General features: G+C 35.4%; 1 protein-coding gene across 4 annotated transcripts in view; it reads right to left on the bottom strand.

Moving 5' to 3' along the window:
- PTPRZ1 (protein tyrosine phosphatase receptor type Z1) overlaps positions 1–26,499 on the bottom strand; it is a 160,128-nt gene that overhangs the window by 109,423 nt on the left and 24,206 nt on the right. For all 4 annotated transcript variants that reach the window (XM_036905647.2, XM_036905649.2, XM_036905650.2 and 1 more), the window contains exon 2: positions 2,176–2,241. In XM_036905647.2, the coding sequence (XP_036761542.2) occupies positions 2,176–2,241 (66 nt within the window). The remainder of the gene's footprint in view (positions 1–2,175; positions 2,242–26,499) is intronic.

Genomic DNA, 26,499 nt, shown 5'->3' with positions numbered 1-26,499 from the left:
CTAAACCAGGCTGATTTTTATTCTACGAACATTCTAGGTACATATTAAGTTTTCTAGGACAGCTATATATTACTTTTTTATCCAGAACAAAACTATCTAATAATAACACAGTGGTGGATTGTTAAAAGATAGCTTGTGATTCTCTTAGTAATTAAAAATAAAACTATAAATGTAACAAAACAAAACATGTAAAACTTTAATCCTCAAGAAGATCTCCTTGGAGAAAAGTTTATCCTAGAAACAGCATTCCCAACCACTGTGAGTGACATCTACATAAATCTTTTAAAAAGATAACCTGTGTTAAATAACACCCAGGTGGTGACACTAGCAGACTTTTCCCAGAAGAGCTAGGGGGCTGCCCATTGTGTTATTTTCCATGGTTAGGGATGCACTCCAAGCACTCATAGTCTTTTTTAATATGCTTCTCATAATTACTGGGGAGGAGAGGGGCGGGAACAAAAATTAGCTGTAACTTTTAAGAAACACTAGAATTTCTATTTTGGAGGAAAAGAAAGACACAATGGGTTATAGCTATGAGACATAAATCTATAAAGTATACAGAATCGTTATAGAAATGTATACAATTTATATATATAATTTTATAACTATATATGTGTATAAATATACATAAAAGTACATAAAATTTACCACTTCAGTGGTAATCAAACAGAACAAATTACAACAAAATGGCAATTTTTAACCTATCAATTCAGTGACGATTTTCGAAATGACCATTAAGTACTGGCTAGTATTCAGTGATATAGTCACTTACTTATACTATATATAGTGTAATCTCTCTGGAAAGCAATTAGGCCATTTTAAAATTCAAGAACATTTCTTTTATTCTATTCAGTAACTGCATTTTTAGGATTCTCTAATAAAGAAATGATAGAAATAGAAATAAAAACTTACATCTATCTGTTCATATGTCATTCTTTATAGTAGCTTAAGTATCCAAAAATAATGGATGGTTAAAAATAAAACATTTGTTCAATGGAATACTGGCAAACCTTAAATACTATGATCAATAGGAATCATCACTGACAATGAGGATGTGCTCAAAATTAATTTATAGAGTAAACTGGGTGCATAATTCTGCATATAAAATGTACAAACTTAATATAATAGAATTAGCCTGAAAGGAATAGACCTTCGTTTAAGTGGATATCCCTGCAGTGAGTAAAGAGTGATTTTGATATGCTTTTTTGTGCTTGAATATATTTTCTAAATGTACTCACAATTAATATTTACTACTTTTAAAGTAAGAATAAAAAAAGGAAAATGTGTATCTATTTACAAAATCCATTGTGCAGCTGCCCTTTGTCTGTAATGTCTAAACCGGCTAGGCTCAACTTAAAGCTCGTGTGATCTGATCACATCTTACCAACCTAACCTTATTTCTAATGACACCCAACTCTAGCCTCAGTTCGGATGGTCCCAGCATGTCATGCTCCATCCAGATTCTACCCATGCTTTTCTGATCAGGTCTAAAGCTTCTCCTCTTCCCTAGGGTTTCTGATCATGATTTCTGGTTGCAATCATTTTAGGTCAACTTCAGGTATTCACAATACTCTAAATAAAGTCTGGCAATCCTACAAAATCATTGTAGACCCTGACTCCAATTAATTCAGCACAATAATTCACAAAGAAGCCCCTTCTGAGAGCAGGTATCCCATCAACATCTGTTAAATGAATCAAAACAACCAAGCAAGAATCCCATGAATATTTGTTATGTGAATAAAAACAATCATTATTGTGATCATAACAGTAGCAACTAACATTTATTGGGAACTTTCTATTTATAAGGAAGTACTATGTCAACTTAATTTATCTCATTTAATGCCTAATACAACCCTCCATTTCGCAGATGAAAAAACTGAACCTCAGGTTGATGATGCATATTTCCCAAGGAGATATATCCAGTGTGAACATAGGTTTCAAATCCAACTACATCTTATATCAATATGTTCTATACTACCAAATTTGCTAATGGAAAGTCCACTAGAAATCATTTTTCAGGTGATACATTCAATCTACCATAGATATGGATATCTAACTGAATATCCATGTAGCTAAGTTAAAATGATGTGTTATAAAGTTTTCTTTTACATATAAAAATAGTCACATAAACAGTACAATTTTCTGTTGAATCTCATTACATAATAAAATGTTTACCTGTATAGGACCAGCCAATCTCTTCAACAAGTTTTCTTTGTTGTCTGTAGTATCCATAAGCCCAATCTATAACCAAGAAAAATCAATTGATCAATGTGCAGAAACATGTATGTGTCCAAATGAAAAATAAATAAGATACCCAGATCATTCATGCCATAAATCGTCCTCAATCACTCCTTTCCATGTCTGTCACCTTTATAATGTCTCCTCTCAACTCCAATCACTATCATTATAGTCCCCATTGTCCCCATTCTGGTAGTTAGTATAAGTTTAGGAGGCACATTTAAAGACAGAGAGAAAGCAAATATTCAGAGGAAAGCAGGAGCATCTTAGAGGGGTTCATCCCAAAGAGAGACAGGTCAGAAACGACAGTCTGTCATATCTCCAAATTTTTCTTATCATTCCCTAAGTGTGGTACCTGAAATCTTATTGATTTGAGATACTCTGGGTTTAGAGATCAATTTTGATCTGTCAATGCTTCTAAAAGACTGAGAGGTTATCATGTTTTCAAAATTTGTTTCCCTTCTAATGCAAAATGAAATTACCTCCCTTGGGGAAATGAGAATTTAAATGTTTGTATGTTGCTGGGAGAATGGTTATTCTAGACAACATGGTGAACTTGTTTCTTGGAGGAACACAGATGCCTGACAGGGTAATACAGTGGGAAGCTTGGGCATCATAAAAAGAGTGACCTTTTAGGTCATCCTCATGACCCAGAAGGAGTGGCTCTAAATCTACAACATGGAGCAAGGGGTATAAGAAAGGAAAATGGGTGAAAGCCAAAGTCTCACACAGCACACTTTAAAATTTTTCCTGCAGCCATGTCTTTACTCAAGAAATGGGGATTTTTATAACTCATCTACCTCCTTTCTGTGCCATTGTCCCTTAATCCCAGACTTTACTAACATGAGCATTCCATTTCTGACACACTGTAGTTAAAATAAATCTTGTGAGCTAGGTTTAGAACCTGATCAGTGTTAATAAACTATTTCTGCAGAAAAGCCTACAAATAGCTAGTTTACAAATGAATTTATGAAGCATTACTTACTCATAAATTGGCATTTTGTCAATATAGCTTTCATCTGAATGCAAGGATTTATTTAAACTAAAGCACAGCATATATATATATATGTGTGTGTGTGTGTGTGTGTGTGTGTATACACACGCACATATGTATTACATAAATATATGTAACATTTATGTGTTTGTGTGTGTATATACATCTGCATGTGTATACATATATCTTTCTCATCAGTTGGGAAAATGAACTCTTTCTTCTTATTGTTGCTACAGTTTTCTCCTTACTGACAATTCCCAATTTCAGAGATATAAATATCTAAGGATACTGTAGAAATTATTATCCTTTCTTCCATGTTATATAATCTATGATTTGTACAATGGGGTAATAAATAACTGCTAAACTATTTTATAAAGACTAAGATGCAGGCCAGCTACCAGAAATATGCATTCAGAACCCATAGATTATTCAAAACTAAAGTCTACCTTGGAGAAATAGAGTTTTGTTTTTGTTTTAAAAGTCTTATTCCTCATGAATATAGGTAAATATTCCATTGACCATATGTACATTTCAACACATACTTGTTCTTATAATAGCTCTACTGAAACATAATCTACACATCATAAAATTCACCCATTACAGTGTTCAATCTAACGGTTTTTAATATATTCACAGAGTTGTACAATCATCACTACAATTTTAGAACATCTTTACACCCCCAAAAGAAACCCAAATTCCATCCCCATATCCCAAAGTCCTAGGCAAACACTAATCCACATTGTCTCTATAGATTTGGATATTCGGTATTTCATATAAACAGAATCACACAATATATGACCTTGTGTGATTGGCTACTTTAACTCAGCATTTAAATATTTTCAAGGTTCACCCATGTTGTAGCATATATGAGTACTTCATTCCATTTTATTGCCTAATAACACTCCATTATATGGTGACCAAGATGGCCTTAAAGTTCCCCTGAGCTTGACTAAACTTTGGAATTTCTCTGGACTCCAGGCCCTGAACCCTTTTTCTTAAGAGCATTTAGTTTAGAAAGCTTATAATTGTAAATTATTTCTCTGCCCCCTTTGAGATGTAAATCTTTTTTTAATAGCCATGAGCCAGTTTTACAAACAGGAATGTACCTCTCAAGGACATGGGAACCATCTCTGAAAGGTAAAGGAAATATATACCCTTGTCAAAGGAAATAGCACCCTCATCTCCAAGTCTCTGTGGGATAGTAGGAGCCTAACTTCAGGGGGTACATTACTCCAAGTTGCAAAAACTGCCTCCTTCATAAAGATATGAGTTTATATTTCCTTTGGATAAAGCCAATTAACAAACACAGATGGCCTATCACCTCCCCTTACTGTCCAGCAGCACTTTTCGACTGGGGCTCACCCTAGTCCTTGATCCCCTCTGCTTCACTGAAGTTGAGTGCAGACTTGGTTCTGGCTTCTCTCCCCATTGCAATAGCCTTGAATAAAGTCTTCCTTGCTCATTTAATTTTGTCCTATACAGTTTTTATTTTGACAATGGCTATATCCCATTTTATTATCCATTCACCAACTGATGTATACTTGGACTGTTTCCTCTTCTGGGCTACTATGAACAAACTGCTATTAATATTCATGCATATATTTGTTTTTCTATTTACAAATTAAATATTAGGTTCATAATTTATTTTTCCAATACAGTTGTCCCATAAAATGTAGTCACTGAAAGGACAAGTGTTACTTCATGATCAAGAAGTATCTACAGCTTGATCTTAGAAAGGGCCTCAATAGTCATGTGACTCAGATTTTAACAATCTAGAAAAATAATTCCTACTTTAGAGATAAAGTAATTTATGCCAAAGAAATGTTAAGTGGTTGGTACACACAGTAGCAAAAATGTAAACAATAATGCATGACTCCTGCCTCTTGCTCTACTGAGCCTTTCCCAACTGCAAGGATTCCTAACTATCCTGAGCTATTGGTTACTCTCTTAAAATGCTTTGCTGGGGTGAGGATTTAATAATATGGTTAACTTTTGAACCACTGCGTTGTATATTCAAAACCAACATAAGATTGTGTATCAATGATACTTTAATAAAAAAGAAAAAAATGTTTTGCTGATCAGGAGCCCTTATAGCATGTATGCTGTCAAGAGAAACAAAACAAAACAATACAATGGGCTAGAACTTCAGCAGGATTTATTTGGACAAATAAGTGATAGAAAATTGACCATACCTGATTTGATCTGTCCATCAGTTGGCAGTGTCCTCTGAAACTGCGCTGACCATGGGAAAAGATTTATCATCATCTATCTATTATATGTTTTAAACATAAATATTTTTAAAAAGTAAGATATTTTGCCATATAAATGCATTTTGATGGTTTCAGAAGATCAAATACCATACCAAACCTACATTTAACATGTATTCCATTGAAATAAATAAAACAGTAAGCTTTTGTTTTAATGATTCAGTCTAAAAGAAGAGAGCAAAATATCATCAGATTTTAGCTTTCCTTGTAGGGCTTTACCACTACAGAGTAAGCATTTGTCCTCCTTGGTTTTAATTACTTACATTAAGAAAGCTTTTTTCAATAGAAGATTCCCAGGTGTTTGTAGCCCTCTTCTGTTCTTTTATGTATTGTTTCCATAATTGTTGCTTCAAACAATGTTACACATTCATATGCTAATTACATAGGCCTTGGGCGTGAGAGTATCCCACTTTTAAAATTCTGCTTAGAGGTCTGATAGATGAGATGTGATAGCTCCAATGAACAAGGAAAAAGAAGCCAGGTTCACACTTTTTGGCTGTATTATATACTTTGAAAACCAGCAAATTCCATATAAAATAGAATCTATCCAAGTGCTTACACATTCTAAATAAATTAAAATAATGACATATAGAATGTCTTCTGTTTCTGTGGATTTGTTTCTTTAATTTTCATATTTTGTTTACTTATATTTCAAAGTATTTGCCAGTTTATTTGATGTGTTTTGTACTGATAAGACTTAAGAAATAATTTGAGGAATGTATTGCACATATGATACACAAGAAAATATATATAATAAATATTTTTTAAGTCTACTCTGAAATTTGTCCTTATGGAAAAAAAAAATTTCTTGTAAAGTAGCTTTTGACCTGCTACCAAAATTGAAGGAAATTTGTTTTATATTATTTCAGGCAACATTATGTGCTTCTGTTTCAACATACCCCATCTTGTACTTAACTTGAGCACCTACATACACCCAAATATCTATCTGTGTCTATATGTATATATATATTCCTTTATTTTTCTTTCCACTGAGATAATGGAAATCAAACTTTTGATAACTATGATATAGGAGATATAAATAAACAGCATTTTTTTGCTCAAGTTTTTTAAACCAAAAAAAAAAAAAATGAGGGTGTTCACTGCCTACTAAAAATGTCATCATAAATATTTCTAACTATAAAAATGCCTCCTTTTGCTCTTACTCTAAACAGTCTCTGCTTCAGGTTGGCCAACTATTTATCACCTACATCCTAAATCTAGCAGCAGTTCTCTGATAAAACACAGGCATGAACACGTGCACACACACACACACACACACACACACACACACACACACACACACATGCACACTTTAATGATGCAAAGTAGCCGAATATATGACAGGAAGAAGAAACAGAGTGGTCTTCAGGAAAAGAATGATCAGTGAGAAAGTAACCACAGATCTAAGTTGGAAGACTAGGATTCGAAAACTAGATTTCTCAAAGTGGACTTTTCCAAGGTAAATAGTACTTGCATAATTCACTAAGGAAAAAAGAAGAAGGGAAAGGAAGTCAGTCAATGACAGATATCCGGAAAGGCAGAGAAAAAGAAATAAAATTAACGATGGATCTTAAAATCCTGCGGTGTAGCTCCAGGGGGAAGAACACCAAGAAGTTATCATACAGCGTGTCTTTACCTATTGCAATAGAAACTTTTATCTGGTATATATGCAGACATTGGTGAAACATAAATTTAGCTAATTATGGAGGTTCAGATAATAGGCTTATTTAAGATACAGTTGCAGTTCAAAATTATACTCACTGTTAATCACTTCAGATATAACCAAACTCTCTAAAAACATACTGCTTTTAAAAATGTATGCTATTATCCCCCTGTGGGGTAAATGAAAGTTTTCAACCAGAATTTCCTGCCTGGTGTGATCCATTTACATACCAATGGCTGTTTGCCACAGCAGAGCCTCCAGTGGATCTGGGGCAAGGGGTGGAGAAAAAATGGTCATTCTCTCCCCCCTTCATTCCTAGTATCCAATTGGTCTGGTGTTTGCTAGTCACCAGGGACCTGCCAATGGAGTTCCTGCTGGAAGGGGCGGGTGGGGAAAAGATAGCAAGTGACGTGAATGGAAGGGACAGATGGTGTAGGGCCTGACTAGTGAACCCAAGCAAGCTGCAAGAAATAAAAGCCTTTCTCCCAACTTGCCCTTTCCCTTGACTTACTTTGGTTTCAACAGATTCACAGGGAACTTGTCCCAGGAGGGGAACTCCTCTTCCCCCTGGAGCTACACCCCCTATACTGTTTTCCAATTTCAGCTACTTTCCAGTGTTAGAAAGAAGAGTTCCACTGGTAACCTCCCCTTTACAAAAGTCTAAAAATAAAAGTACTTTTTAATGTCTCAAAACTTAAATTGCACCTTATTTCTAAAGAGGAGGAAACATGAATTCATATCATTAAAGATAGGGAGTTCTGGAAAGAGATGAGTTATTAGAGTCCAGGTTAGCTCTTTATTTAAGGGTAAGGTTAAAGAAATGAAGAAGTAAATCCTTGAGACATTATAGTAAAAAAAAAAAAATCAAATGATGAAATTATCAAAGGAGATGGAAAGATCGAACATAATGAATAATGTAAACAAACAGCCATTTCTTCCATATGTTTGGTTTGGTGATCAAACATCCAATTAAATACAAATTTCTCATAGGACTAAGGAGGAATTTGGAGGTAAGCAACTAAATTTTATTGTTCCTTAACACTGAGGACTGTGTATGTTTTCACAGAGAGGAATGGTTTGTTGGCAATATGTCTACCAAACCTATTCAAAACTTTTCAATCAAAGTTCAAAAAACATTCACAGGCTTATCTTGGAAAAGTAGTCAGTATATTTTCTTATACTTACATATATGTGTTAATGTGATTTACTTACATTCTTAAAGTCAAGGTATTTTCTGTTAAAAACATGCTAATGATTTTTATCTTTATTACATGAGCAATAATACATGCATGTTTCAGATAAATTAGAAAAGATAAGCACAAATAACTTTAAAAATAACCTATAATCCCATCTCTTAAAGATAACCATTTTTTATAATTTTTGCATTTTCTAGATGTTATTTTATGCATATATAATAAACTTATGCTTTACATAAATTGAATTATAATATTTCATTATGTGGTGACCCACTTTTTCTACATAATAACAAATCACTGATGTCTTCTCAAGTTAATAAATATGGTTTGACATTATCATAACAGTTCACTTAAAGGATTCCCTATGTTTTGGTCATTAAAATAAAAAGTTGACTTAACTTGGAAAAACTTACCCCTTAGATTTAAATGGTATGAGCAATGAAAGTGTCCACTAAGCTAATTTGAGGTTTATGCACAAAATATAGTCTGTAGGAGATTAACTTCTACTTTTTCCCATCAACCTTCTTCTACTACATCAACAAAACATTAAAATGTCACCAACTCATTGCTATAACATAACAGTGAATTTATCCCACCAGAAAAGTCCAGCTGTTGATGAAATAGTGATAATGGGAGCAGAGAGAGAAATGACATATATAAGAGCTAAAAATAATATTTAGAGTGGATAAAGAACCAAATCTGTATGAGAAAAATATATGAAAGTAAGTAGAAAGCATGGAATTCATCAAATTAAAATATTTTGGGCTATTATTTGTGTATTACTATGTTATTACACTGTTAAATACTATTGATCTGCACAATGAGTGTTTTATTATTAAGCAATCTCAATAATGTTTCTGTTATGAAGTCTATGCCCGTGTGCTCTCACTGACATCAGGAGTAGAGCGAGGATGTCTGCCACGTAGCTCTAGGATTAGGGTCACTTGGACAACAGGCACACTGAAATAACTGATTAAGGGACACAATAGGATTCCATTCACATTTACCAGGAAAAGCATGAAACAAGAAGGTGCATAAAGAAAGATATGAATTATTATTAATAATATAAGAATATGTGAATAAACAAAGACCTATCATATCCTTAAATGAGAACACTGAATCTGGGGAAGATATAAGTTCTTTCCATATTAATTGAATATTAGACCTAGTAGAGATACCAGTGTAATCCATGCTCAGTGGGCCAGATCTCAATGGGATGTCTTTAACTGGCAAAATTATTCTAAAGTTCACATAGAAATATAAATGGAAAACAATACTTGATAAGAAAGTTTAGAAAAAGAGTGAAATAATGGGGGCTTGGTTAACTAGTTACTAGAAGATAAATTGACAGGCAAATCAATAGCACAAAGTATATAGTGCTAAATTAGACCTAGTAGAGACACCAGTGTAATCCATGCTGAGGGAAAATCAGTCAGAGAAGGGAAGTCTGAAAGTTCAACCAATATTGAGAACACTGACTATCTGAAAACTAAAAAAGATAAATCTCATTTCACGCACACATCAAAATAAAGTCCAAATAGATGATTAAAAGACTGATTAAAAAAGGATTCACAAAAACTATAAGAAAAAATGTAAGTGAATATTTAATTTATTTTAAGATGGGGAAGGCCTTTCTACACATGAACAAAAGATACCACAAAGGAACTTTGATTCATAGTATTCAAAATTTTGTACAGAAAAATGTTTAGTGATACAGAAATTATAAATGTTAAACTATTGCTCTCATGGCCAGAGCTCCAGCCATTCTGAATGTCTTATAATTCCTCAAACATTAAAGATCATTTTTCCTTGTGTTTTTGGTAATTGCTTGGCAGATAACTGGTACCTAATAAGCCCTCTTAAGAGAGAGCAAAAAGGGGGAAGATGGAAAGGAATAAAATGAGAGAAGAAAATGAGATTCCCCAGGTCCTGTCTTTTCCTCCAAGATATAAATAAATTAAACAAATAAAGTACATTAAACAAATATAACAATATCTTCCAAATATGGAATTCTTACAAATGAAGGCAAATATATGAGCAGACACATTTTAAAATGCAAATATAATTAATAAACCTATATAGAACAGTTAAACTTTAGTATCAAAGAAAAAATTAAAATAACACAGACATAGCATTTTCCATCTATCAAATTGTCAATGGTTTATTGCTGTTCTTTTAATATTCAGTGATGTCCAAAATATCTTTAGTTGTTCCTTTACCTACAGGTTTAAGTATGAATTAGTACGAACTTTCTAGAAACTAAGCTGGCAAGAGTAATCAAGTTTCTTAAAGTGCTACATGTACTTTGTGAACAATTTTTAAATTAGATTTTTTTACTTTCACAGCCTTTGAGACACTACTTCCACTCCAAGGAATATATTTTAAAATATTAACAGAGTTGAGAACAGCATCATGTACCAGGGTGTTTACAGCATTGAAAGTAACAATAAACAATTGGAAAATATGTTAATGTACAGAAAGTGGGGTAAGTTTAAAAACTATGTAATGTTCATAATATGAAATAATATGAATGCATTAAAATTATGTTTCAAAAATACAGATATGGAGGAAAGCATGTGATTTAAAACATTAAGTTATGATATAATTTTAAACATATTACATATATATTCAGAATTGTAAATTTCTCTGTGTGGTGCCACTGGAGGTGACTTTTACTTTTTTATATGTTCTTATGCTTTCTGTGTATTTAATGAGTTTGTATCAGTTAAATATATTAAAAAATTTAAGTGTATATGCATTTCTGAAAGAATATGTCAAGTTCTACAGCCAAACAGGTTAGAGACAAATATACAGACACATTTTGAAGACTGGGTAAAGAAAAACCCATTTTTCAATTCTTACTTTGAATTTTACAATAAAACCTTCTCTGTATTCACAGGAGACTGATGCAGTAGCTAGCTTCAACAGCATTTTTAAGTGAAGTTCAGGAAATCATAGCCAAGCCTACATATGGTAGGCAACCTGAGCATTTCAGCTCCCAAGAAAATTAAAAACAAGAACCATAGCAAATAGGACAATGCAGCAAACTCACAGACCAGCTTACTGTTCATGAGGATCATCTATTTTCAGGTAAACCTTGAAACAGCATTTTAAAATTTTTGCCTTATTTCTGAAACAGTACCTTTTGGCCTAGATAAAATGAAGCCCAAACATAAGTATCTATCCATTAAGTAGGAAAATCTGGCAACTTTCTGAATTGGCAACCTATTCTGAAATAGGTGTGGACCATATGTTAACACTGCTGCCAATGTGTTGACTGATTCATTTTGTAGTTATGTTTGCACAAGACACAAAGGTTTTCTTGACTTCTTTCCATGCTATTGACTGAAAATTCATTTTGGTCATATGCTTCATTTCGATGTTTTTTAACTGGTCTAAAAAAAGGAATTTTTATTCATAGGAAGTATATTCTTTATAATAAACAGGCAGATAATTTTCCAATGGATTTTAATGATCTGAAATATTTTTGACTGTCAATATATTTTATAAGCTTAATAATTAAAGCCACATGCTATTGCTTATTAAACCTACTTTGGCCTGGGAAACATTTCACAAAGAAATGGGTGAGAATGGTAGATCCACTAAATTTAAACCATTGACACATATCAATATTTTGTGTCTCTTTTCGCTAATTCTTCGGGTCAGAAATCTAGACTCTCCTTTAGAGTCATGATTTTGGACAAGTCAATGTCTTTGCTTTTATTTCTACACTTATAAAATAGGACTAAGTATCCCCTATTTACTAACAAGTATTTACTAACAAGATTCTGTTACAGATAGGGCACATGCTAAACCATTCTGAGCTCTGCAAGAACTGTGCTTACATTAACTCATAATTTCCTGAATTTATTTTCAACTATTTAGTTTTTTCTTTCATTAGTGAAGCAAAATTCAAAAAGTGTGACAATTATATCATGTGCATAGCATGTGCTTGTTAAGTCAAAATGATTCATCTGTCTACTGCCGTCTGATTTTTAGCCTAATATATTCTTCAGTCTGAAATGTAAGTATGGACATTCAATGCAGATGGAAAATGCAAATCCCTATATATTCAAATGTTGAACTGAGTTTGATAAGAACAATGTAAAGACTGAAAAACAAAATACTTCTGTTTTTAATTAAACTTACAGAGATATCCTTACCTAACTTCCTAGCTATATTCCAAAATGGACACATTTTAAAAAGTATGATTTTTAGAACATTTTTTCTTTCACCTTGAGAAGACTTAAGGCAGTTTGAGATTGTTGTTTATTTAAAAGTTCGTATTGTTTACACTTTAAAGAGGTTCTTTATTTTAGAACCACTTTCTCCATTAGCATTTTGAAGGAATTAAATGCTTTGATGTCATCCTTAATGAGTTGATTTTCAAGCACTTGCTTATATTAGTCACTGATTTTGTTTGTAACTGTATAACAATGGTTATATCTATTGCTTTATCTGTATAGATGCTTCATTGCCACTAGGCTATCAAGTGATAATTATTATTCATCATCTTATTTTGCCCTGTTTTCAATTTATTTGAAGTGAGTGGATACTGCTCAAATCCTATTGGCTCAATTGATTGGAACAGTGCAGGAATGTTCTATCTGGCTCACAGAATCACGTTATTTGCTTCACTTTCTTTTGCCTGATACTTTTACATCCTGTCTACCTGCTCCCCCAGTGATGCTTCTACTCTTTTCAAAAGATCTCACTTGTACTTTCATGCCTCTCTCATGCAGCTATGTGCATTTGCCATGGAACTTGGTATCTCCATGATGCTCATTCTGTGAACCACCTAAGATTACTTTAAAAAAAGAAGAACCAAGCACAACACACTTACCTTCAAGTCTTGCACTGAGGACCCAGCCTGACCAATGACAGCGCTGGGTCTTACTGGGCCACTGTTGTTAACAGCGTTTCCCAACATTTCCTTGAAACTTGAGAGCTCTCTGCAGTGGCAGATGCTCAAAGATGCTCATTAGGTTGCCTAGATAACCCAGGTTTACTGCACTCAGAGGAACAATATTTAAAAAGCATTCCTGTTAGTACATAATTAATAGCCTTGGAGAATACAGCTCATGAGTTTCTTTTTATACACAATATAAATGGTTGTCCAGGGGTTGGATATTATTTATTTTAGAATAGTTAACTCAGCTGAAACAAATATGTTTGCTCTCCAGGTTTGCTGTTCCATTTGTGAAGATGTCAAGAGACTGAACAAGTTAATACAGTGTTTTAGACCTGGATGGAAACCAGGCCTCTGCTGGCATTTTGCCCTTGAGTTACTGGGCCACTGGGACACCTCAAGATAATTAGCATAATATGCAGTGTCTAATGTGATAATAGTGCTGAAATGAAAAAGAGCATCTTACAACAGACTAAGGGTAGCATCTTTGCACCTCAAGGGAACACAAAGGTGTTTTTTATGAGGGGATTTAGGTCTTGAAATTTACATATATTATGAAGACTTAAGATGTTGAAATAGGACTTCTGTTTTCTTTTGTTTTTTAAACATCTAAGTGGATTCACACCTTTGTGAAGGTTATACTTTTGCCATTAATTTCACTAACGTCAAATGGTTTTTGGTAGAAATGTTTAATTGATCATCTATCAAATGTCTAGCCAAAGACACACTGATTAAATCTTAGAAATAAATCTTATAATACCCATTTTGTGTTCAGGGAAAGGCTTTTTCATGGATGTCTTGAGTTGTACAATAAAAAACAATTGAGTGAGAAATCTAAGATTATAAAGAAATGCTATAAAAGACACTTCCAGTTTACTCTTAAATATAAAAATAGTAAACATTTGAAATAATACTTTCTCCCATATTTATTCTTCAAATGGTCATATTGCCTGAATATAGATTACAGGAAGAAAAGATAAGATCTGAATGTTTAATGACCTTGTGTCCTTATATTTAGCACTAACCTCTCATTTAAGATTTTATAATCATGTTATCTTGTTTACAGCTACTTGCCTCCTATGGTGCCTCAATGCTTCCAGCCAAGGGTGCCTCTCACAAAAATAAAAAGCGATTTTTCATTTGCGATACTCAGAAAAGCTGTGTGTCATAATGGAAAGAGACCGGAAGTAGACGGGCCAGAAATAGGAATGTACATCCTGGCTTTTAAACTTCCCGGCTGTGTGCCTTTCGAAGAGTTATTTGCCCTGTCAGTTCCTCTATCTGAAAAATAAGGTGTTCATATACTGGTGAGGTGGTTTGGAATCAAATCACTAAATTTATTTTAATGTGTTTATAAAAGTAAGATAATATATAATGTACTCAATGATGCTTTCATATGAGAAGTAAACTGAACCCACTTACAAATTATTTTCTACAGTGAACAAATGTTATTTAATGTATGGCTAAGGCAAGAGTTTTCTCTATCCTTCCTTTTAAGTTCCATGTGAGATATTATCCAATTATATTGTTTAAAATAATTAGCTCTATCTATTATCTTTATGTCCAAGTCAATGTTTCTGCATAAGTCTCATTTCCCGTATCTATAGAATGGGCATAATAATTATATCAACATACACTTGAGACAAAGCACATGTAGCTATTAGACCAAATGTACATGTGTTTTATACTTAGAGTTCACCTCGCTGTTGCTTTTTTCTCAACTTCAGCAATTTCACTGATTCATTATTTTCTCTGCAAAATGACAAACTTAATTTGCCAACAAATGGCAAGTCATTTTACATGAAGATACACTATGCTCGCTGAATTTCAACACAAGAAGTACACATTTTTCTGCGTTTATATAGTCAATTTTACTCAGGAACATACTTAATTGAAAAGATTTGAAGAAGTAAGCAATCAATAATATATACATCTTAATTTAATTAAACTGAAATCAATTCATTTTTAAAGGTGAATAGTTATAAAAGTAGCTTCAGAGTGAATGGGCACAAATAATTCTCTACAACATATTAGCAATACCCAGAGTTTAGATTTTGACATCCTCAACATACCTACACCTGACATGAATCCAGAACAAAAGTTAAGAGCCACAAAGACTATCCCACAGTAATGCACCAAATACAGGCAAGTGTGTTTAATGAAAAGGAGAAAATCTGAGGCAAGAAATTCAAATAGTATTTAAAAAATTAAGATGTGACAGCAGGTAGATGAGGAAGTAAACCAAACAATGATTACAAACCATAAAGATAATCTCAAAAATAGTAATGGACAATTTAATGATGGCCTTCATTCCTCAGTAGCATCTTAAGGAATTATTATTGAGGAGAATATTGATATGAGATGTCATGTGAAAAGTTAAATTATACTACAGATATTTCTAACAAAGTGGAAAAACCTACTTATATTTTAGAATGATTTTTGTAAATTGATGAGATTTTAAAATATTTTGTGCTTTAAAGGATGTATTTAAGTCACTTAAAAATTCAATTCTATGGAATGCCCTGTTCCATCAGAATGATGCCAAATGAAATGCTCATGGATAGTTAATTTAACATATAGTGGCTTTATATTAAATTCCGTGCATAGCGACACTTAGCTTTAATAAAACAGGGCTTCTTCAAGGATATCACAAACTAGCAGCATAATGGCTAAAGTCCTTTAACCTCTCAATCAAGTTATAAGAAACAGTAGCTATGGAAATACAACTTATTGTAAACTACCTTTTTTTAACTTCAGAAAAAAATAGCTTACAAAAAATGTCAACCCCTTCAGTTTTGAATGCTATGTATGCACTCCAACTAACAAAAATGTTTCACTTCATGTAATATTTAAATGAAAAGAATATTCTATGAGGATGGTATTCCCAGAAGCCTCTATGATATCAGAACAAGGAGAATTATTGGGCCAAAAAGTCTGGGATTTCCTAAAGAGATCCCAGGCAGACCCCTTGAAACTTTGCATTTGCTTTCTATCTGAACACCCCTAGTTACCACAGAGGCCAGAGAATGCACTGCTCCTGATCAGGGAGTGTCTGGTGATTTGGGGTTGTGGTCTACACCAGGGGAACTGATGGTAATACAACACCCTGCCAGTCAGCAGGAGTGTGTATGCTGTGTATGGTGATGCCCCAGTGAGCCTTTCTTACCACATCTCATAGACCACTTCTGTCTCCTCTCGCTAACACATCCAACAGGAACTAACATTATTTTATCAGCCTCTAGTACAATGTTTCCCTTAATGCCCAGTCCACCAAATCACTTAAGGGAAACCCAGCAGTGCTGTAGGCTATAACAAGGAACCCCTGGGATGTTTTTGTCTGTAAAACCAGAATGGTGCCTGGCATACAAGTGAAAAAATGAATGAAAGTTATAAAGCTCACACAGTGTTCAGTTCTACAGTCAGGAGACGTATAGCAAGTACCCAGTAAAGTACCCAGCAAAAATTCTTCAAGAAGGAAAGGCATTGAAGATTTTATTCCATGCTCATCTATGTAATCTCTTTATATTCTGATTTTAACCATATTTTTCATTTTGGTTTTTTAAATGGCACTGACCAACCAACAAGGATTTTTCAGCAAAAAGAAAAAAAGGTTAATAGATGATTTACGATTTTAATGAACTTTATTCTTTGAATTCAAGGCATGTCTTGAGGATTTTTCACAAAAACAATTAATCCTTTTCATGGCTTAATGCTGCTGTAACTTCCTACACGCAGCTAGCAGATTGCCATGGACACCCAGTCCAATGCTTCCTCACTTTCAAGGTCTTCAGAAGTTTACATTTGGGTAAAAGAAGAAAGAGCAGTAGAATCTTTTCTATCCATAAAGCTTACATAAACAACAGGCACCTTTCTAAGTGATAATATGAATCAGTACCAGAAATTTATAATATGCTAAATTTTCTTTTCTACATAAATAACAAAAGCAGTGCTTTAAAAATGTAGATACTATCAAGCAACAAAAACCAATGATTTAAGACAGTGGGAAACATATGACTTCACAGAAGTGGAACAGCCCAGAGCCCAGAAAAGCAATGCTTAAATGGGACCATATGTACAGATAAAAGTATGCAATTTAAAAACTAAGTATCATCCACATAGTTGGGTAATCCTAGGCAACAGTTTCAGTTTTTCCCAGCAATAAAGTTGGATTATTTTTGCCTGAACTTTATGAATGATTTCCTGAATTTACTCAATCTATGTAAATATATTCAGAATTCTTTTGGTTAAATATTAAATAATTAGAAATTCCACTCAATCTTATTCTATTATACTGACAGCATTCAATTTAAAAAAAAAAGTGAGAGAGAGATTTCCCCAGTATCTGCTGTCTATGGTAAGAGAACAGTCTCATTCTCTCTGTAAGCAATTCCAAGATAAACTTTCATTTTACATACCCTCTATGTGTAGACTTAGAATATTTATAAAATTAGCACAGGTTAAATGTAGCTTCATTTGCTCAAATACATATTTGCTAAATAAATGAATTAATTCAATGATTGTAAACATGAGAAGTATCAAATTAAGCTAAACATTCAAATACCGCTTCTACTCCAGGCAGCTTGCTGGTGATTCAGATGAAGTCTGTCCAGGGTCAGTTCCCTTAATGCAGGGCTTCTCCAACCTTTTCATATCATGACTCACTCAGATAGAAAAATGATAATTTTTGCAGGGCACTGAGGCAGCACATAGACCCTAACAGATGACTAACAGGCACACCTGTCAGTCACTAGAGGCGCCATGGCACAACAAGAAGGGAGTGGCAATACCCTCCAACTTCTTACCCCAGGGCCTTTGCTCAGCCACTTCTTTGCCTGGGCATCTCTGCTCTCCCTTCTCTGTGTCCTTACCCATACCCAGTTCTTTTTATCCTTCATGTGGTATCTTAATATCCCTTCTTCAGAAAAGTTTTTCCTATTATGACTCTTATGCAGGTTTTCTCACAATTACAACTGAATAATAATTTGTGTAAAAAAAGGTTCTTTTCTAAACAAACTTTATAAATGCTTACAGATAACAATTTGCTCCCCTAAATTGTTATCCAGAAGTGAATCTAATATTTTTAATAGAAAAAAATGTTATTCATAAGTCCAATATTGAAACTTTCAGTAATTTTAGATATGAGTTTTATATCCTAAAGCACAAAAATCTTCATCTTTATAACCTAAACCCAAGCTAAAGAGATTATAAAACTTGTTGGAAAAGTTTCTACAAAAGCTTTTTGTTGTTGTTAGCTATGTTATTGTACCATTCTACTTTTCATTCTAAATCTACAGCTTTTATGGGTAAGTTAAACTTAATTATTTTTAAATTTAGTTTTTGCATATATTAGAATCCCTGAAACCCTGTATCCTTTCTTTTCCAGTATCTTCTGCTCACAAATGTGCTGAAATGTTGGTTTTCGAAATAATCATATTTTCTACCATTTTATTAATGTTATGTACCATTTTATCAACCTACCTCATATCATGTCTCTTCACCTACTTTGCCTCCACCCACACTCAAACCATGGCCATCTTGTCTATGAAATAATTCAACTGCCTCCCAACTGGTGTCTCCTGTTTTACCCATCTCTCCATTCTTTCTGCCTTTCCTACCTATAATCCCTTCAATATCAAGCTAATTGATATTCAACCAATATATACGATTGCCCGTTGCATGCCAAGCGCCACGCAGGCACACAGGATGTAATGGTGAAAAACCAATCCGACAACCAACCAGTACCTTGTCCTTGCAGAGCTCTCATTTTATTAACAGGAGACAGAAAGGAAATGAGGAAGACAGTAAGTAAGTCAATCATACGGTAGGTGAGGAGGCGATAAGTGCTATGCAGAAAACCTTTGGGGCAGAATAAGGCAGATGAAAGAGCTGGTGTGGTCAAGGGTGGTCTGGGTGAGAAGGTGCCATTCCAGCAAAGACTTGAAGGAGATGAGTGAGCAACCCCACAGGTACGTGAGGGGAACGCAGTCCCGGCACTGGCGCAAAGTTCCTGAGACAGGATCACACCCTGGGTACCTGAGCAACAGTAAGGAAGCCAGCGTGGCTGAGGCAGAGAGAGGGCAGGGAAGAACAGCCCAAAACGAGGTCGGAAAGACTAAAATGGCCCCTTCTTGTCTGCTCTGCAAACTTCCAACATCCACCAGAGTAATTTTTTTCCTTTCAAAAAATATTTATTTTTATCAAGTGAGGCCTAGATGTAGTTTAAAGCTTCAAGTGCTACTGCAAGAATGAGAATGGGAAATAGCTGTGCCAGCTTCATCTGGCTCCACCTTGCTCATCTGGTTTCCTAAAGGCACAATGTTCAACCCTTTTAGCTGTCTCCTCTTAACTGAACTCACAATTTTTGATGACATAGTTTTACTGGGATTTCTTGACTTACAAATTTTAGATACTATATATTTTATTTTGATGGCTGTGTTTATCCTCCAACTTAGATAGCCCCATTCTCTCCCAACTTCCAATATGGAGATCATATTTGAGAAATATTCAATATTATAATTATGGAATGTTGATGACTACCAAGCGAAGTAGTATAGTGTGATTACACTTCCTTCCTAATCAGTTTTCCCTTTTTCTTGCAGTTAATTAATGCCTTTTAAAATTTTGATTAGTTAGCTCAGTACCAATTGTTAATTTTCTCCAAATCCGTAAAACCTTTCTAGATCCCTAAAGCACCCATAAGTTTCAAAATTGTCTGATGTGGTCAATGGAACTAGGTCATATAGCATTTCTATTTTCCCCTGAAATCGTTCTGTTCCATTTGGTGGCACCACAGCCTGCTGACCAGCTGGTTTTCCTTGTTCTGACGGCTTATAATCATTCTGATTCCCTCAGGTTTTCCTCCATTCCAATTGCTGTTTCACTGATGCAACCCTGGTTTCCTGAATTCCATGAATTCTGCCTTCTGTTTTTAGTGGAATACTGAAGCACACACTTCAAAAGCTTATGAGAAAAAGTGAGAGAAGTTTTGAGATTGTCTATGTCTGAGATTGTCAGTTTCCCAAAGAATCCCAGATCTTTCTGACTGATCTAATCCCATGTTTACATGGCTTTATTAGAGGCTACAGTTGGGAAGTGGGGGAAGGCACCCTTCACCATATGCAATGTGAAAGGCAGCTATCTTTGATTAATCAGCTTATGACTCCCTTGTCCAGGACTCTCTTCACAAAAGCTAAGAAGTAGTGCAAGAAATACCAGGGTGACAGCTTGACTGCAGTAGGATCCGTTCTCTTTGCAAATCCCCCAGAAGGTGCTGCCTCCAATTGCTGATGGTTTTCTTTGGACTTGGAACTCTTAGGCACCTTTGTTTTTACCCAAGGACAAACAACAGCAATTCCAAGGCAAGAGGAAATGCCCAGCATCCTGCTGCAGAATTAAATTATCTATAGTTACTTTGGTTAAATAAACATGAACAGCAGCACATCCTTAGGCTCAAATCAGTCAAAGAGCATTAAGTGCTATAAAGGTAGACATAGGTCTACATATAGTTCAGTTCAAAAATCTTGAGTGAAATATACTGAACAACTCTTAACAAGTAGCAAAAATGAAATTATTTTAAATCTATCAATCAAGCCAAGGACCCACCTATAATTCTTAGGTCCATGTAAAAACTGAAATAGTATAGAATACTTAATGTATTATTTTTCTAGGTAGGTGAACAAAATTATGTGTGTGGTTATTAAAGTAGCACTAATGAAAGTTATGCTTTCTATTGGAATTAAGTTTTCATTATTTTTAGACATCAAACTATACATTCTAGAAATTACAGAATTTAGTCCTTCGAATTCTAAAAACTCTAGAAGCTATCCTTTCAAACTTACTGAACACAACAATTACATGAATCAATTATAAGGCTTGATTATAAAGCCCACTAAAATTTTGTTAACAAATAATTAAAATTTATTTCCTGCCTCATGGGAATGGTGACAGAGACAAATTTATTTATTTACTGTGTTAAAATGGAATAATCAAAATGTTAAAGCTCAGTAATTACAGTCATTTAAGAACATGCTAAGAGTTTGAAACCTGCACAAAAAGATATGATCCATAGTAGATACACTGTAAACATCGGTTGAAAAAAGTGAATGAATAAATGAAATAAGCAGAAGAAATTACATTCAAGGACTTGCTAAAAGTTAATCTGAATATATATTAAATGTGTTCCAGTCTTTAGATCACCAAAAAATAGTAGGTACCTGGACCTTAAGAGTGTGAAGAAAAAAGAAAAAATGGAAATTCAAGTGAGAGACCTCCTTTGAATCTAAATTACTCTTTATTATTTGGCAAAATGAGTATGCCTTGAAGCAACCACTGATAGATCCCCAATAATTTCCCGTTCTGGCTGGTCATGTGTTTGGCAAGAAGATATGCTGCTCTTTCACTTCCTCCCTGAGCAGGGGGAAAAGGAACCGGAGGATAAGGGAACATGAGCCATTTTTCAGTTTTCGCTCTCAGGAGACCGGATGCCAGTTGGGGGCACCACAGAAGGAAGAGACTGGGAAGCAGGGGTGAAGACTGAGCTGGGAGGCAGAGGACAGTCTGGCGCCAGGTCTCCCACATCAGGGATCCATGCAGGCTCTGTCTCAGCCTCCTTCAAAGAAAAACAAACACATGCCCCAAAAGACATTCAGCTTTTGGACCCCACCCATGGAGGACTTAGCCAGAGAATGAGCATCTACCAAGGAGGAGGGGATTACTAGAATAATCCTTTCCTTTTCTTCCTTGCTGACTCTCAAATTAGAGGAGTATTTAAGAGGGAGGAGGGGTAAAGAGCCAAAGGGCAGATTAGGTCTCTCTATACTTCAAATTCCATAGCTTGTGCTATGGAATTTGAGTAAAAGAGACTCCAGTGGTCCCCTTTGAAATGGTAAAAGATGGGCAAAAGATGGGTAAAAGATGAGGTTTGAACTGAGTTTGAGTTTGAGTTTTTTAAGCAGAACTGGGCTTGTAAAAACCGAAAGTGACCAGCAAGTTGTTGGAACAGGACCAGGAAAACACCATTACATGAAAGGAAAGTGGAATTCAACAGACAATGAGTGGACTCAATGACTGGGTCAAAAAGAAAAGAGCTTATATTTATATTCCACTGGGATGATGCTCCTTAATAGTTGTAATTTCACTCAAAAATGAACAACAAAACCCTTGTTTTCTTTCAACTTGACTTAAAGTCTAGTAATTCAAAGCTGAGAAATCAAGTGCTTTAACAACAGGCAAATTCTATCATAAAATTTATCTCTACCATGTTTCTCACTGTAAAAAATGAACATGACAACAGCTTTTTAACTAAATAAGTGGTGTTTCAATTGATAAATGGTAACTAGAGAATTCCTAGCAGATTCATGCCTTAACCACAAAGAACAGTTGCCCAACCTTAATTAAGTGATGCTATCCTAATTGCACTGGGTTGGTATCAAGTATGTACAACAACAATATTACACTGTATAGCATACAACAGAGGCCAGAGACTGGATAGTCTGGTTCTCCTCTGTCTTCCCAGCACTCAGCCCAGTGCCTGACTCCTAAAAAGTTCTTCAAGGTAAATGAATGCAGAGATCATTCAATCAAAATAGGGAATTTGTGACAAGCAGCTGTCACCTCTCATTTTTTCTTTCTCCTACATTAATGAGTAAATCTGCTGATTTTTCTACAAGGGTAGAAAAGAAATACAGAAAGCAATATTTGAAGGTTTTTGCTGCACTGTGGACATGCAAGGATATTACAAATAAACCATTATAAATGAACTAGATAAAGAAATTAATAACCTTCCTCATGACATTTGATTATAAAAGGTGAAAGAAAATTTGGGATAACAAATTACTGGAAGAAACTAATCTTTCTTGCTCTGCTATGCACTTATGGAATAACTTCTAAAACCATTTTAGTAAATAGAATCAAAGGCCAAGCAATTGGTATTTTCTAAAGACACTCTCCTTTAATAAAATATCCAAAGACTAATTATAAACAAAGTCCAGTTTGATTTATGAATATACCAACCAATGAAAACATTTTTTGGTAACCAAATAATACCATAATATTCACTGAATCATTTGTTTGTGATATATATTTTCTATTATATCCCAGAATGAACATTGAGATTTTAAGGTCTTGTTTCCCCAGCTGCTAAACATTTTAACAAAACAAATAACATCTTTTTGCAATAATATTTACCTAATTTAGCTTTTATTACATTGTTTAGGAATTTTGTTTGCATCATCCCTATTTTTAGTTTTGTTTTCTCACTTTGAGCAGATTGTAAATATGAAAATGAGATGACAGTTACCCACCCTTTCCTAACCTCAGTTCTAACTACCAGGAGTTCCAGGATCCAAGCTTTCACAAAAGGTAGAGAAAAAGGTCTTAAATGATCATTCTGTTCAAATGAAATCTGAGCTTTCAGTAGCTTTAAAGATAAAACAACTTCCGATAACATGAGAAACAAGTTTGAACTTGTATAGATAGTTGAGTTTACTGTTCAGGGTGGTACACATAAAATATAAGAATATAGGGGAAGAGAACCAAGATGGCAGCGTGAGTAGAGCAGTGGAAATCTCCTCCCAAAACCACATACATTTTTGAAAATACAACAATTACAACTAATCCTAAAAGAGAGACCAGAAGACACAGGACAACAGCCTGACTACATCTACACTCACGAGAACCCAGCGCTTCGTGAAGGGGGTAAGATACAAGCCACGGCCTGGCAGGACCCGAGCGCCCCTCACCCCAGCTCCCGGCAGGAGGAGAGGAGTCAGAACAGGGTGGGAGAGGGAGCCCAGGACTGCCGAACACCCAGCCCCAGCCATCCGCACTGGAGCACAGACACACAGTGCGTGCATGGGGTGCTGGAAACTAGGGAAACAGGACAGCAAGACCTGTGAGCAGGTCACCGCAGCCGGCATACCCAGGACAAAGAAAAGCAAGTGCTTTTTGAAAGTCTTAAAGGGACAGGGACCTCACAGCCAGACGGAAGCGCCCTGGGATACTTAGCCCAGCAGCTGCGAATACCGGGGAACTCTGGGTGCCCGAACCCCCGCAGAGCAGCTCAGAGGCCCCTCATCACGATAAACAGCCTCCCGCCTGTTCCCCCTCCGACGTGGCTCCGCCATATTGGAGAAGCAGCCTGAGGCAGGCCACGCCCACAGCAACTGCAGAGCTAAATAAACTCCATAGCTGTGGGCAAGATCAGAAGCCGCATCTGCACGCAGCTGCCCAGCACAAGCTGCTAGAGGCCGCTGTTCTCCCAGAAGAGGAAGGCCATAAACTGGCAAGAAGGGACTTTCTCTCACCCAACACACGTGCCAGCTCCCCACAAATATATCTATCGCCATGAAAAGGCAGAAGAAATTGATACAGACCAAGATCACAGAGGCAAACCCTGAGAAGGAGATAGACCTAACCAGCCTTCCTGAAAAAGAATTAAAAATAAAGCTCATAACTATGCTGATGGAGCTGCAGAGAAATATGCAAGAGCTAAGGGATGAAGTCTGGAGGGAGATTACAGAAATGAAACTATCTCTGGAAGGATTTATAAACAGAATGGATAAGATGCAAGAGGCCATTGATGGAATAGAAACCAGAGAACAGGAACGCATAGAAGCTGACGCAGAGAGAGAGAAAAGGATCTCCAGGAATGAAACAATATTAAGAGAACTGTGTGATCAATCCAAAAGGAACAATATCCACATTACAGGGGTACCAGAAGAAGAGAGAGAGAAAGGGATAGATAGAGTATTTGAAGAAATAATTGCTGAAAACTTCCCCAAACTGGGGGAGGAAATAATCAATCAGACCACGGAAGTGTACAGAACTCCCAACAGAAAGGCCCCAAGGAGGACAACACCAAGACACATAATAATTAAAATGGCAAAGATCAAGGACAAGGACAGAGTTTTAAAGGCAGCTAGAGAGAGAGGAAAAAGGTCACCTACAAAGGAAAACCCATCAGGCTATCATCAGACTTTTCAACAGAAACCTTACAGGCCAAAAGAGAATGGCATGATATATTTAATGCAATGAAACAGAGGGCCTTGAACCAAGAATACTGTATCCAGCACGACTATCATTTAAATATGAAGGAGGAATTAAACAATTCCCAGACAAGCAAAAGTTGAGGGAATTTGCCTCCTACAAACCACCTCTACAAGGTAGAACAAGGGACTGTTCTAGATGGGAGCACTTCCAAGACTAAATAGATGTCACCAGAGAATTAAAATCACAGCAAAGAAAGCAGACCAACCAAATACTAACTAAAGGCAAAAAATAAAATCAACTACTCACAAAAGCAGTTAAAGGAAGCACAAAAGAGCACAGAATAAAAAAAACCAACATATAAAGAACGGAGGAGGAGGAATAAGATGGGAGAAAAATAAAGAATGACCAGACAGTGTTTAAAATAGCTCAGTAAGTGAGTTAAGTTAGACAGTAAGATACTAAAGAAGCTAACTTTGAACCTTTGGCAACCACGACTCTAAAGCCTGCAATGGCAATAAGTACATATCTTTCAATAATCACCCTAAATGTAAATGGACTGAATGCACCAATCAAAAGACACAGAATAACAGAATGGATAAAAAAGCAAGACCCACCTCTATGCTGCTTACAGGAGACTCACCTCAAACCCAAAGACTATAGGAACAAAAGAAAGACTGAAGGAACAAAACAGCAGCAGAATCATAGAACCTAAGAATGGACTAAGAGTTACCAAAGGGAAAGGGACTGGGGAGAAAGGGAGGGAAGGGAGGGATAAGGGTGGGGAAAAAGAAAGGGGACATTATGATTAGCATGTATAATGTGGGGGGGGTGCATGGGGAGGGCTGTGCAACACAGAGAAGACAAGTAGTGATTCTACAGCATCTTACTATGCTGATGGACAGTGACTGTAATGGGGTTTGTGGGGGGGATTTGGTGAAGGGGGGACCCTAGTAAACATAATATTCTTCATGTAATTGTAGATTAATGACAACGAAATAAATAAATTAATTTAAAAAAAAAAACTGCCTGGCACTCAGGGCATGCTCTATGAATGGTCATTACTGGAACCTGCTCCTGGAAATTCACATGTCCAAAATCAGTTATCATCTTTTAATATGATATTTAAGATCCAGAGAAGTGCCAGGACAAGAGTAGACATGCAGTAATTTTACTCAAAAGTGTTAACTAATTGATTGTAATAGAAACTGTATGCAATGGTAAAAGGGTAGTGGTACCTAAATAGA

Source organism: Manis pentadactyla, chromosome 7 (assembly GCF_030020395.1).
Source record: "Manis pentadactyla isolate mManPen7 chromosome 7, mManPen7.hap1, whole genome shotgun sequence".
Taxonomy (NCBI): Eukaryota; Metazoa; Chordata; class Mammalia; order Pholidota; family Manidae; genus Manis; species Manis pentadactyla.
Note: the sequence above shows the minus strand (reverse complement) of the source record. Positions and strands in the feature narration are given on the sequence as shown.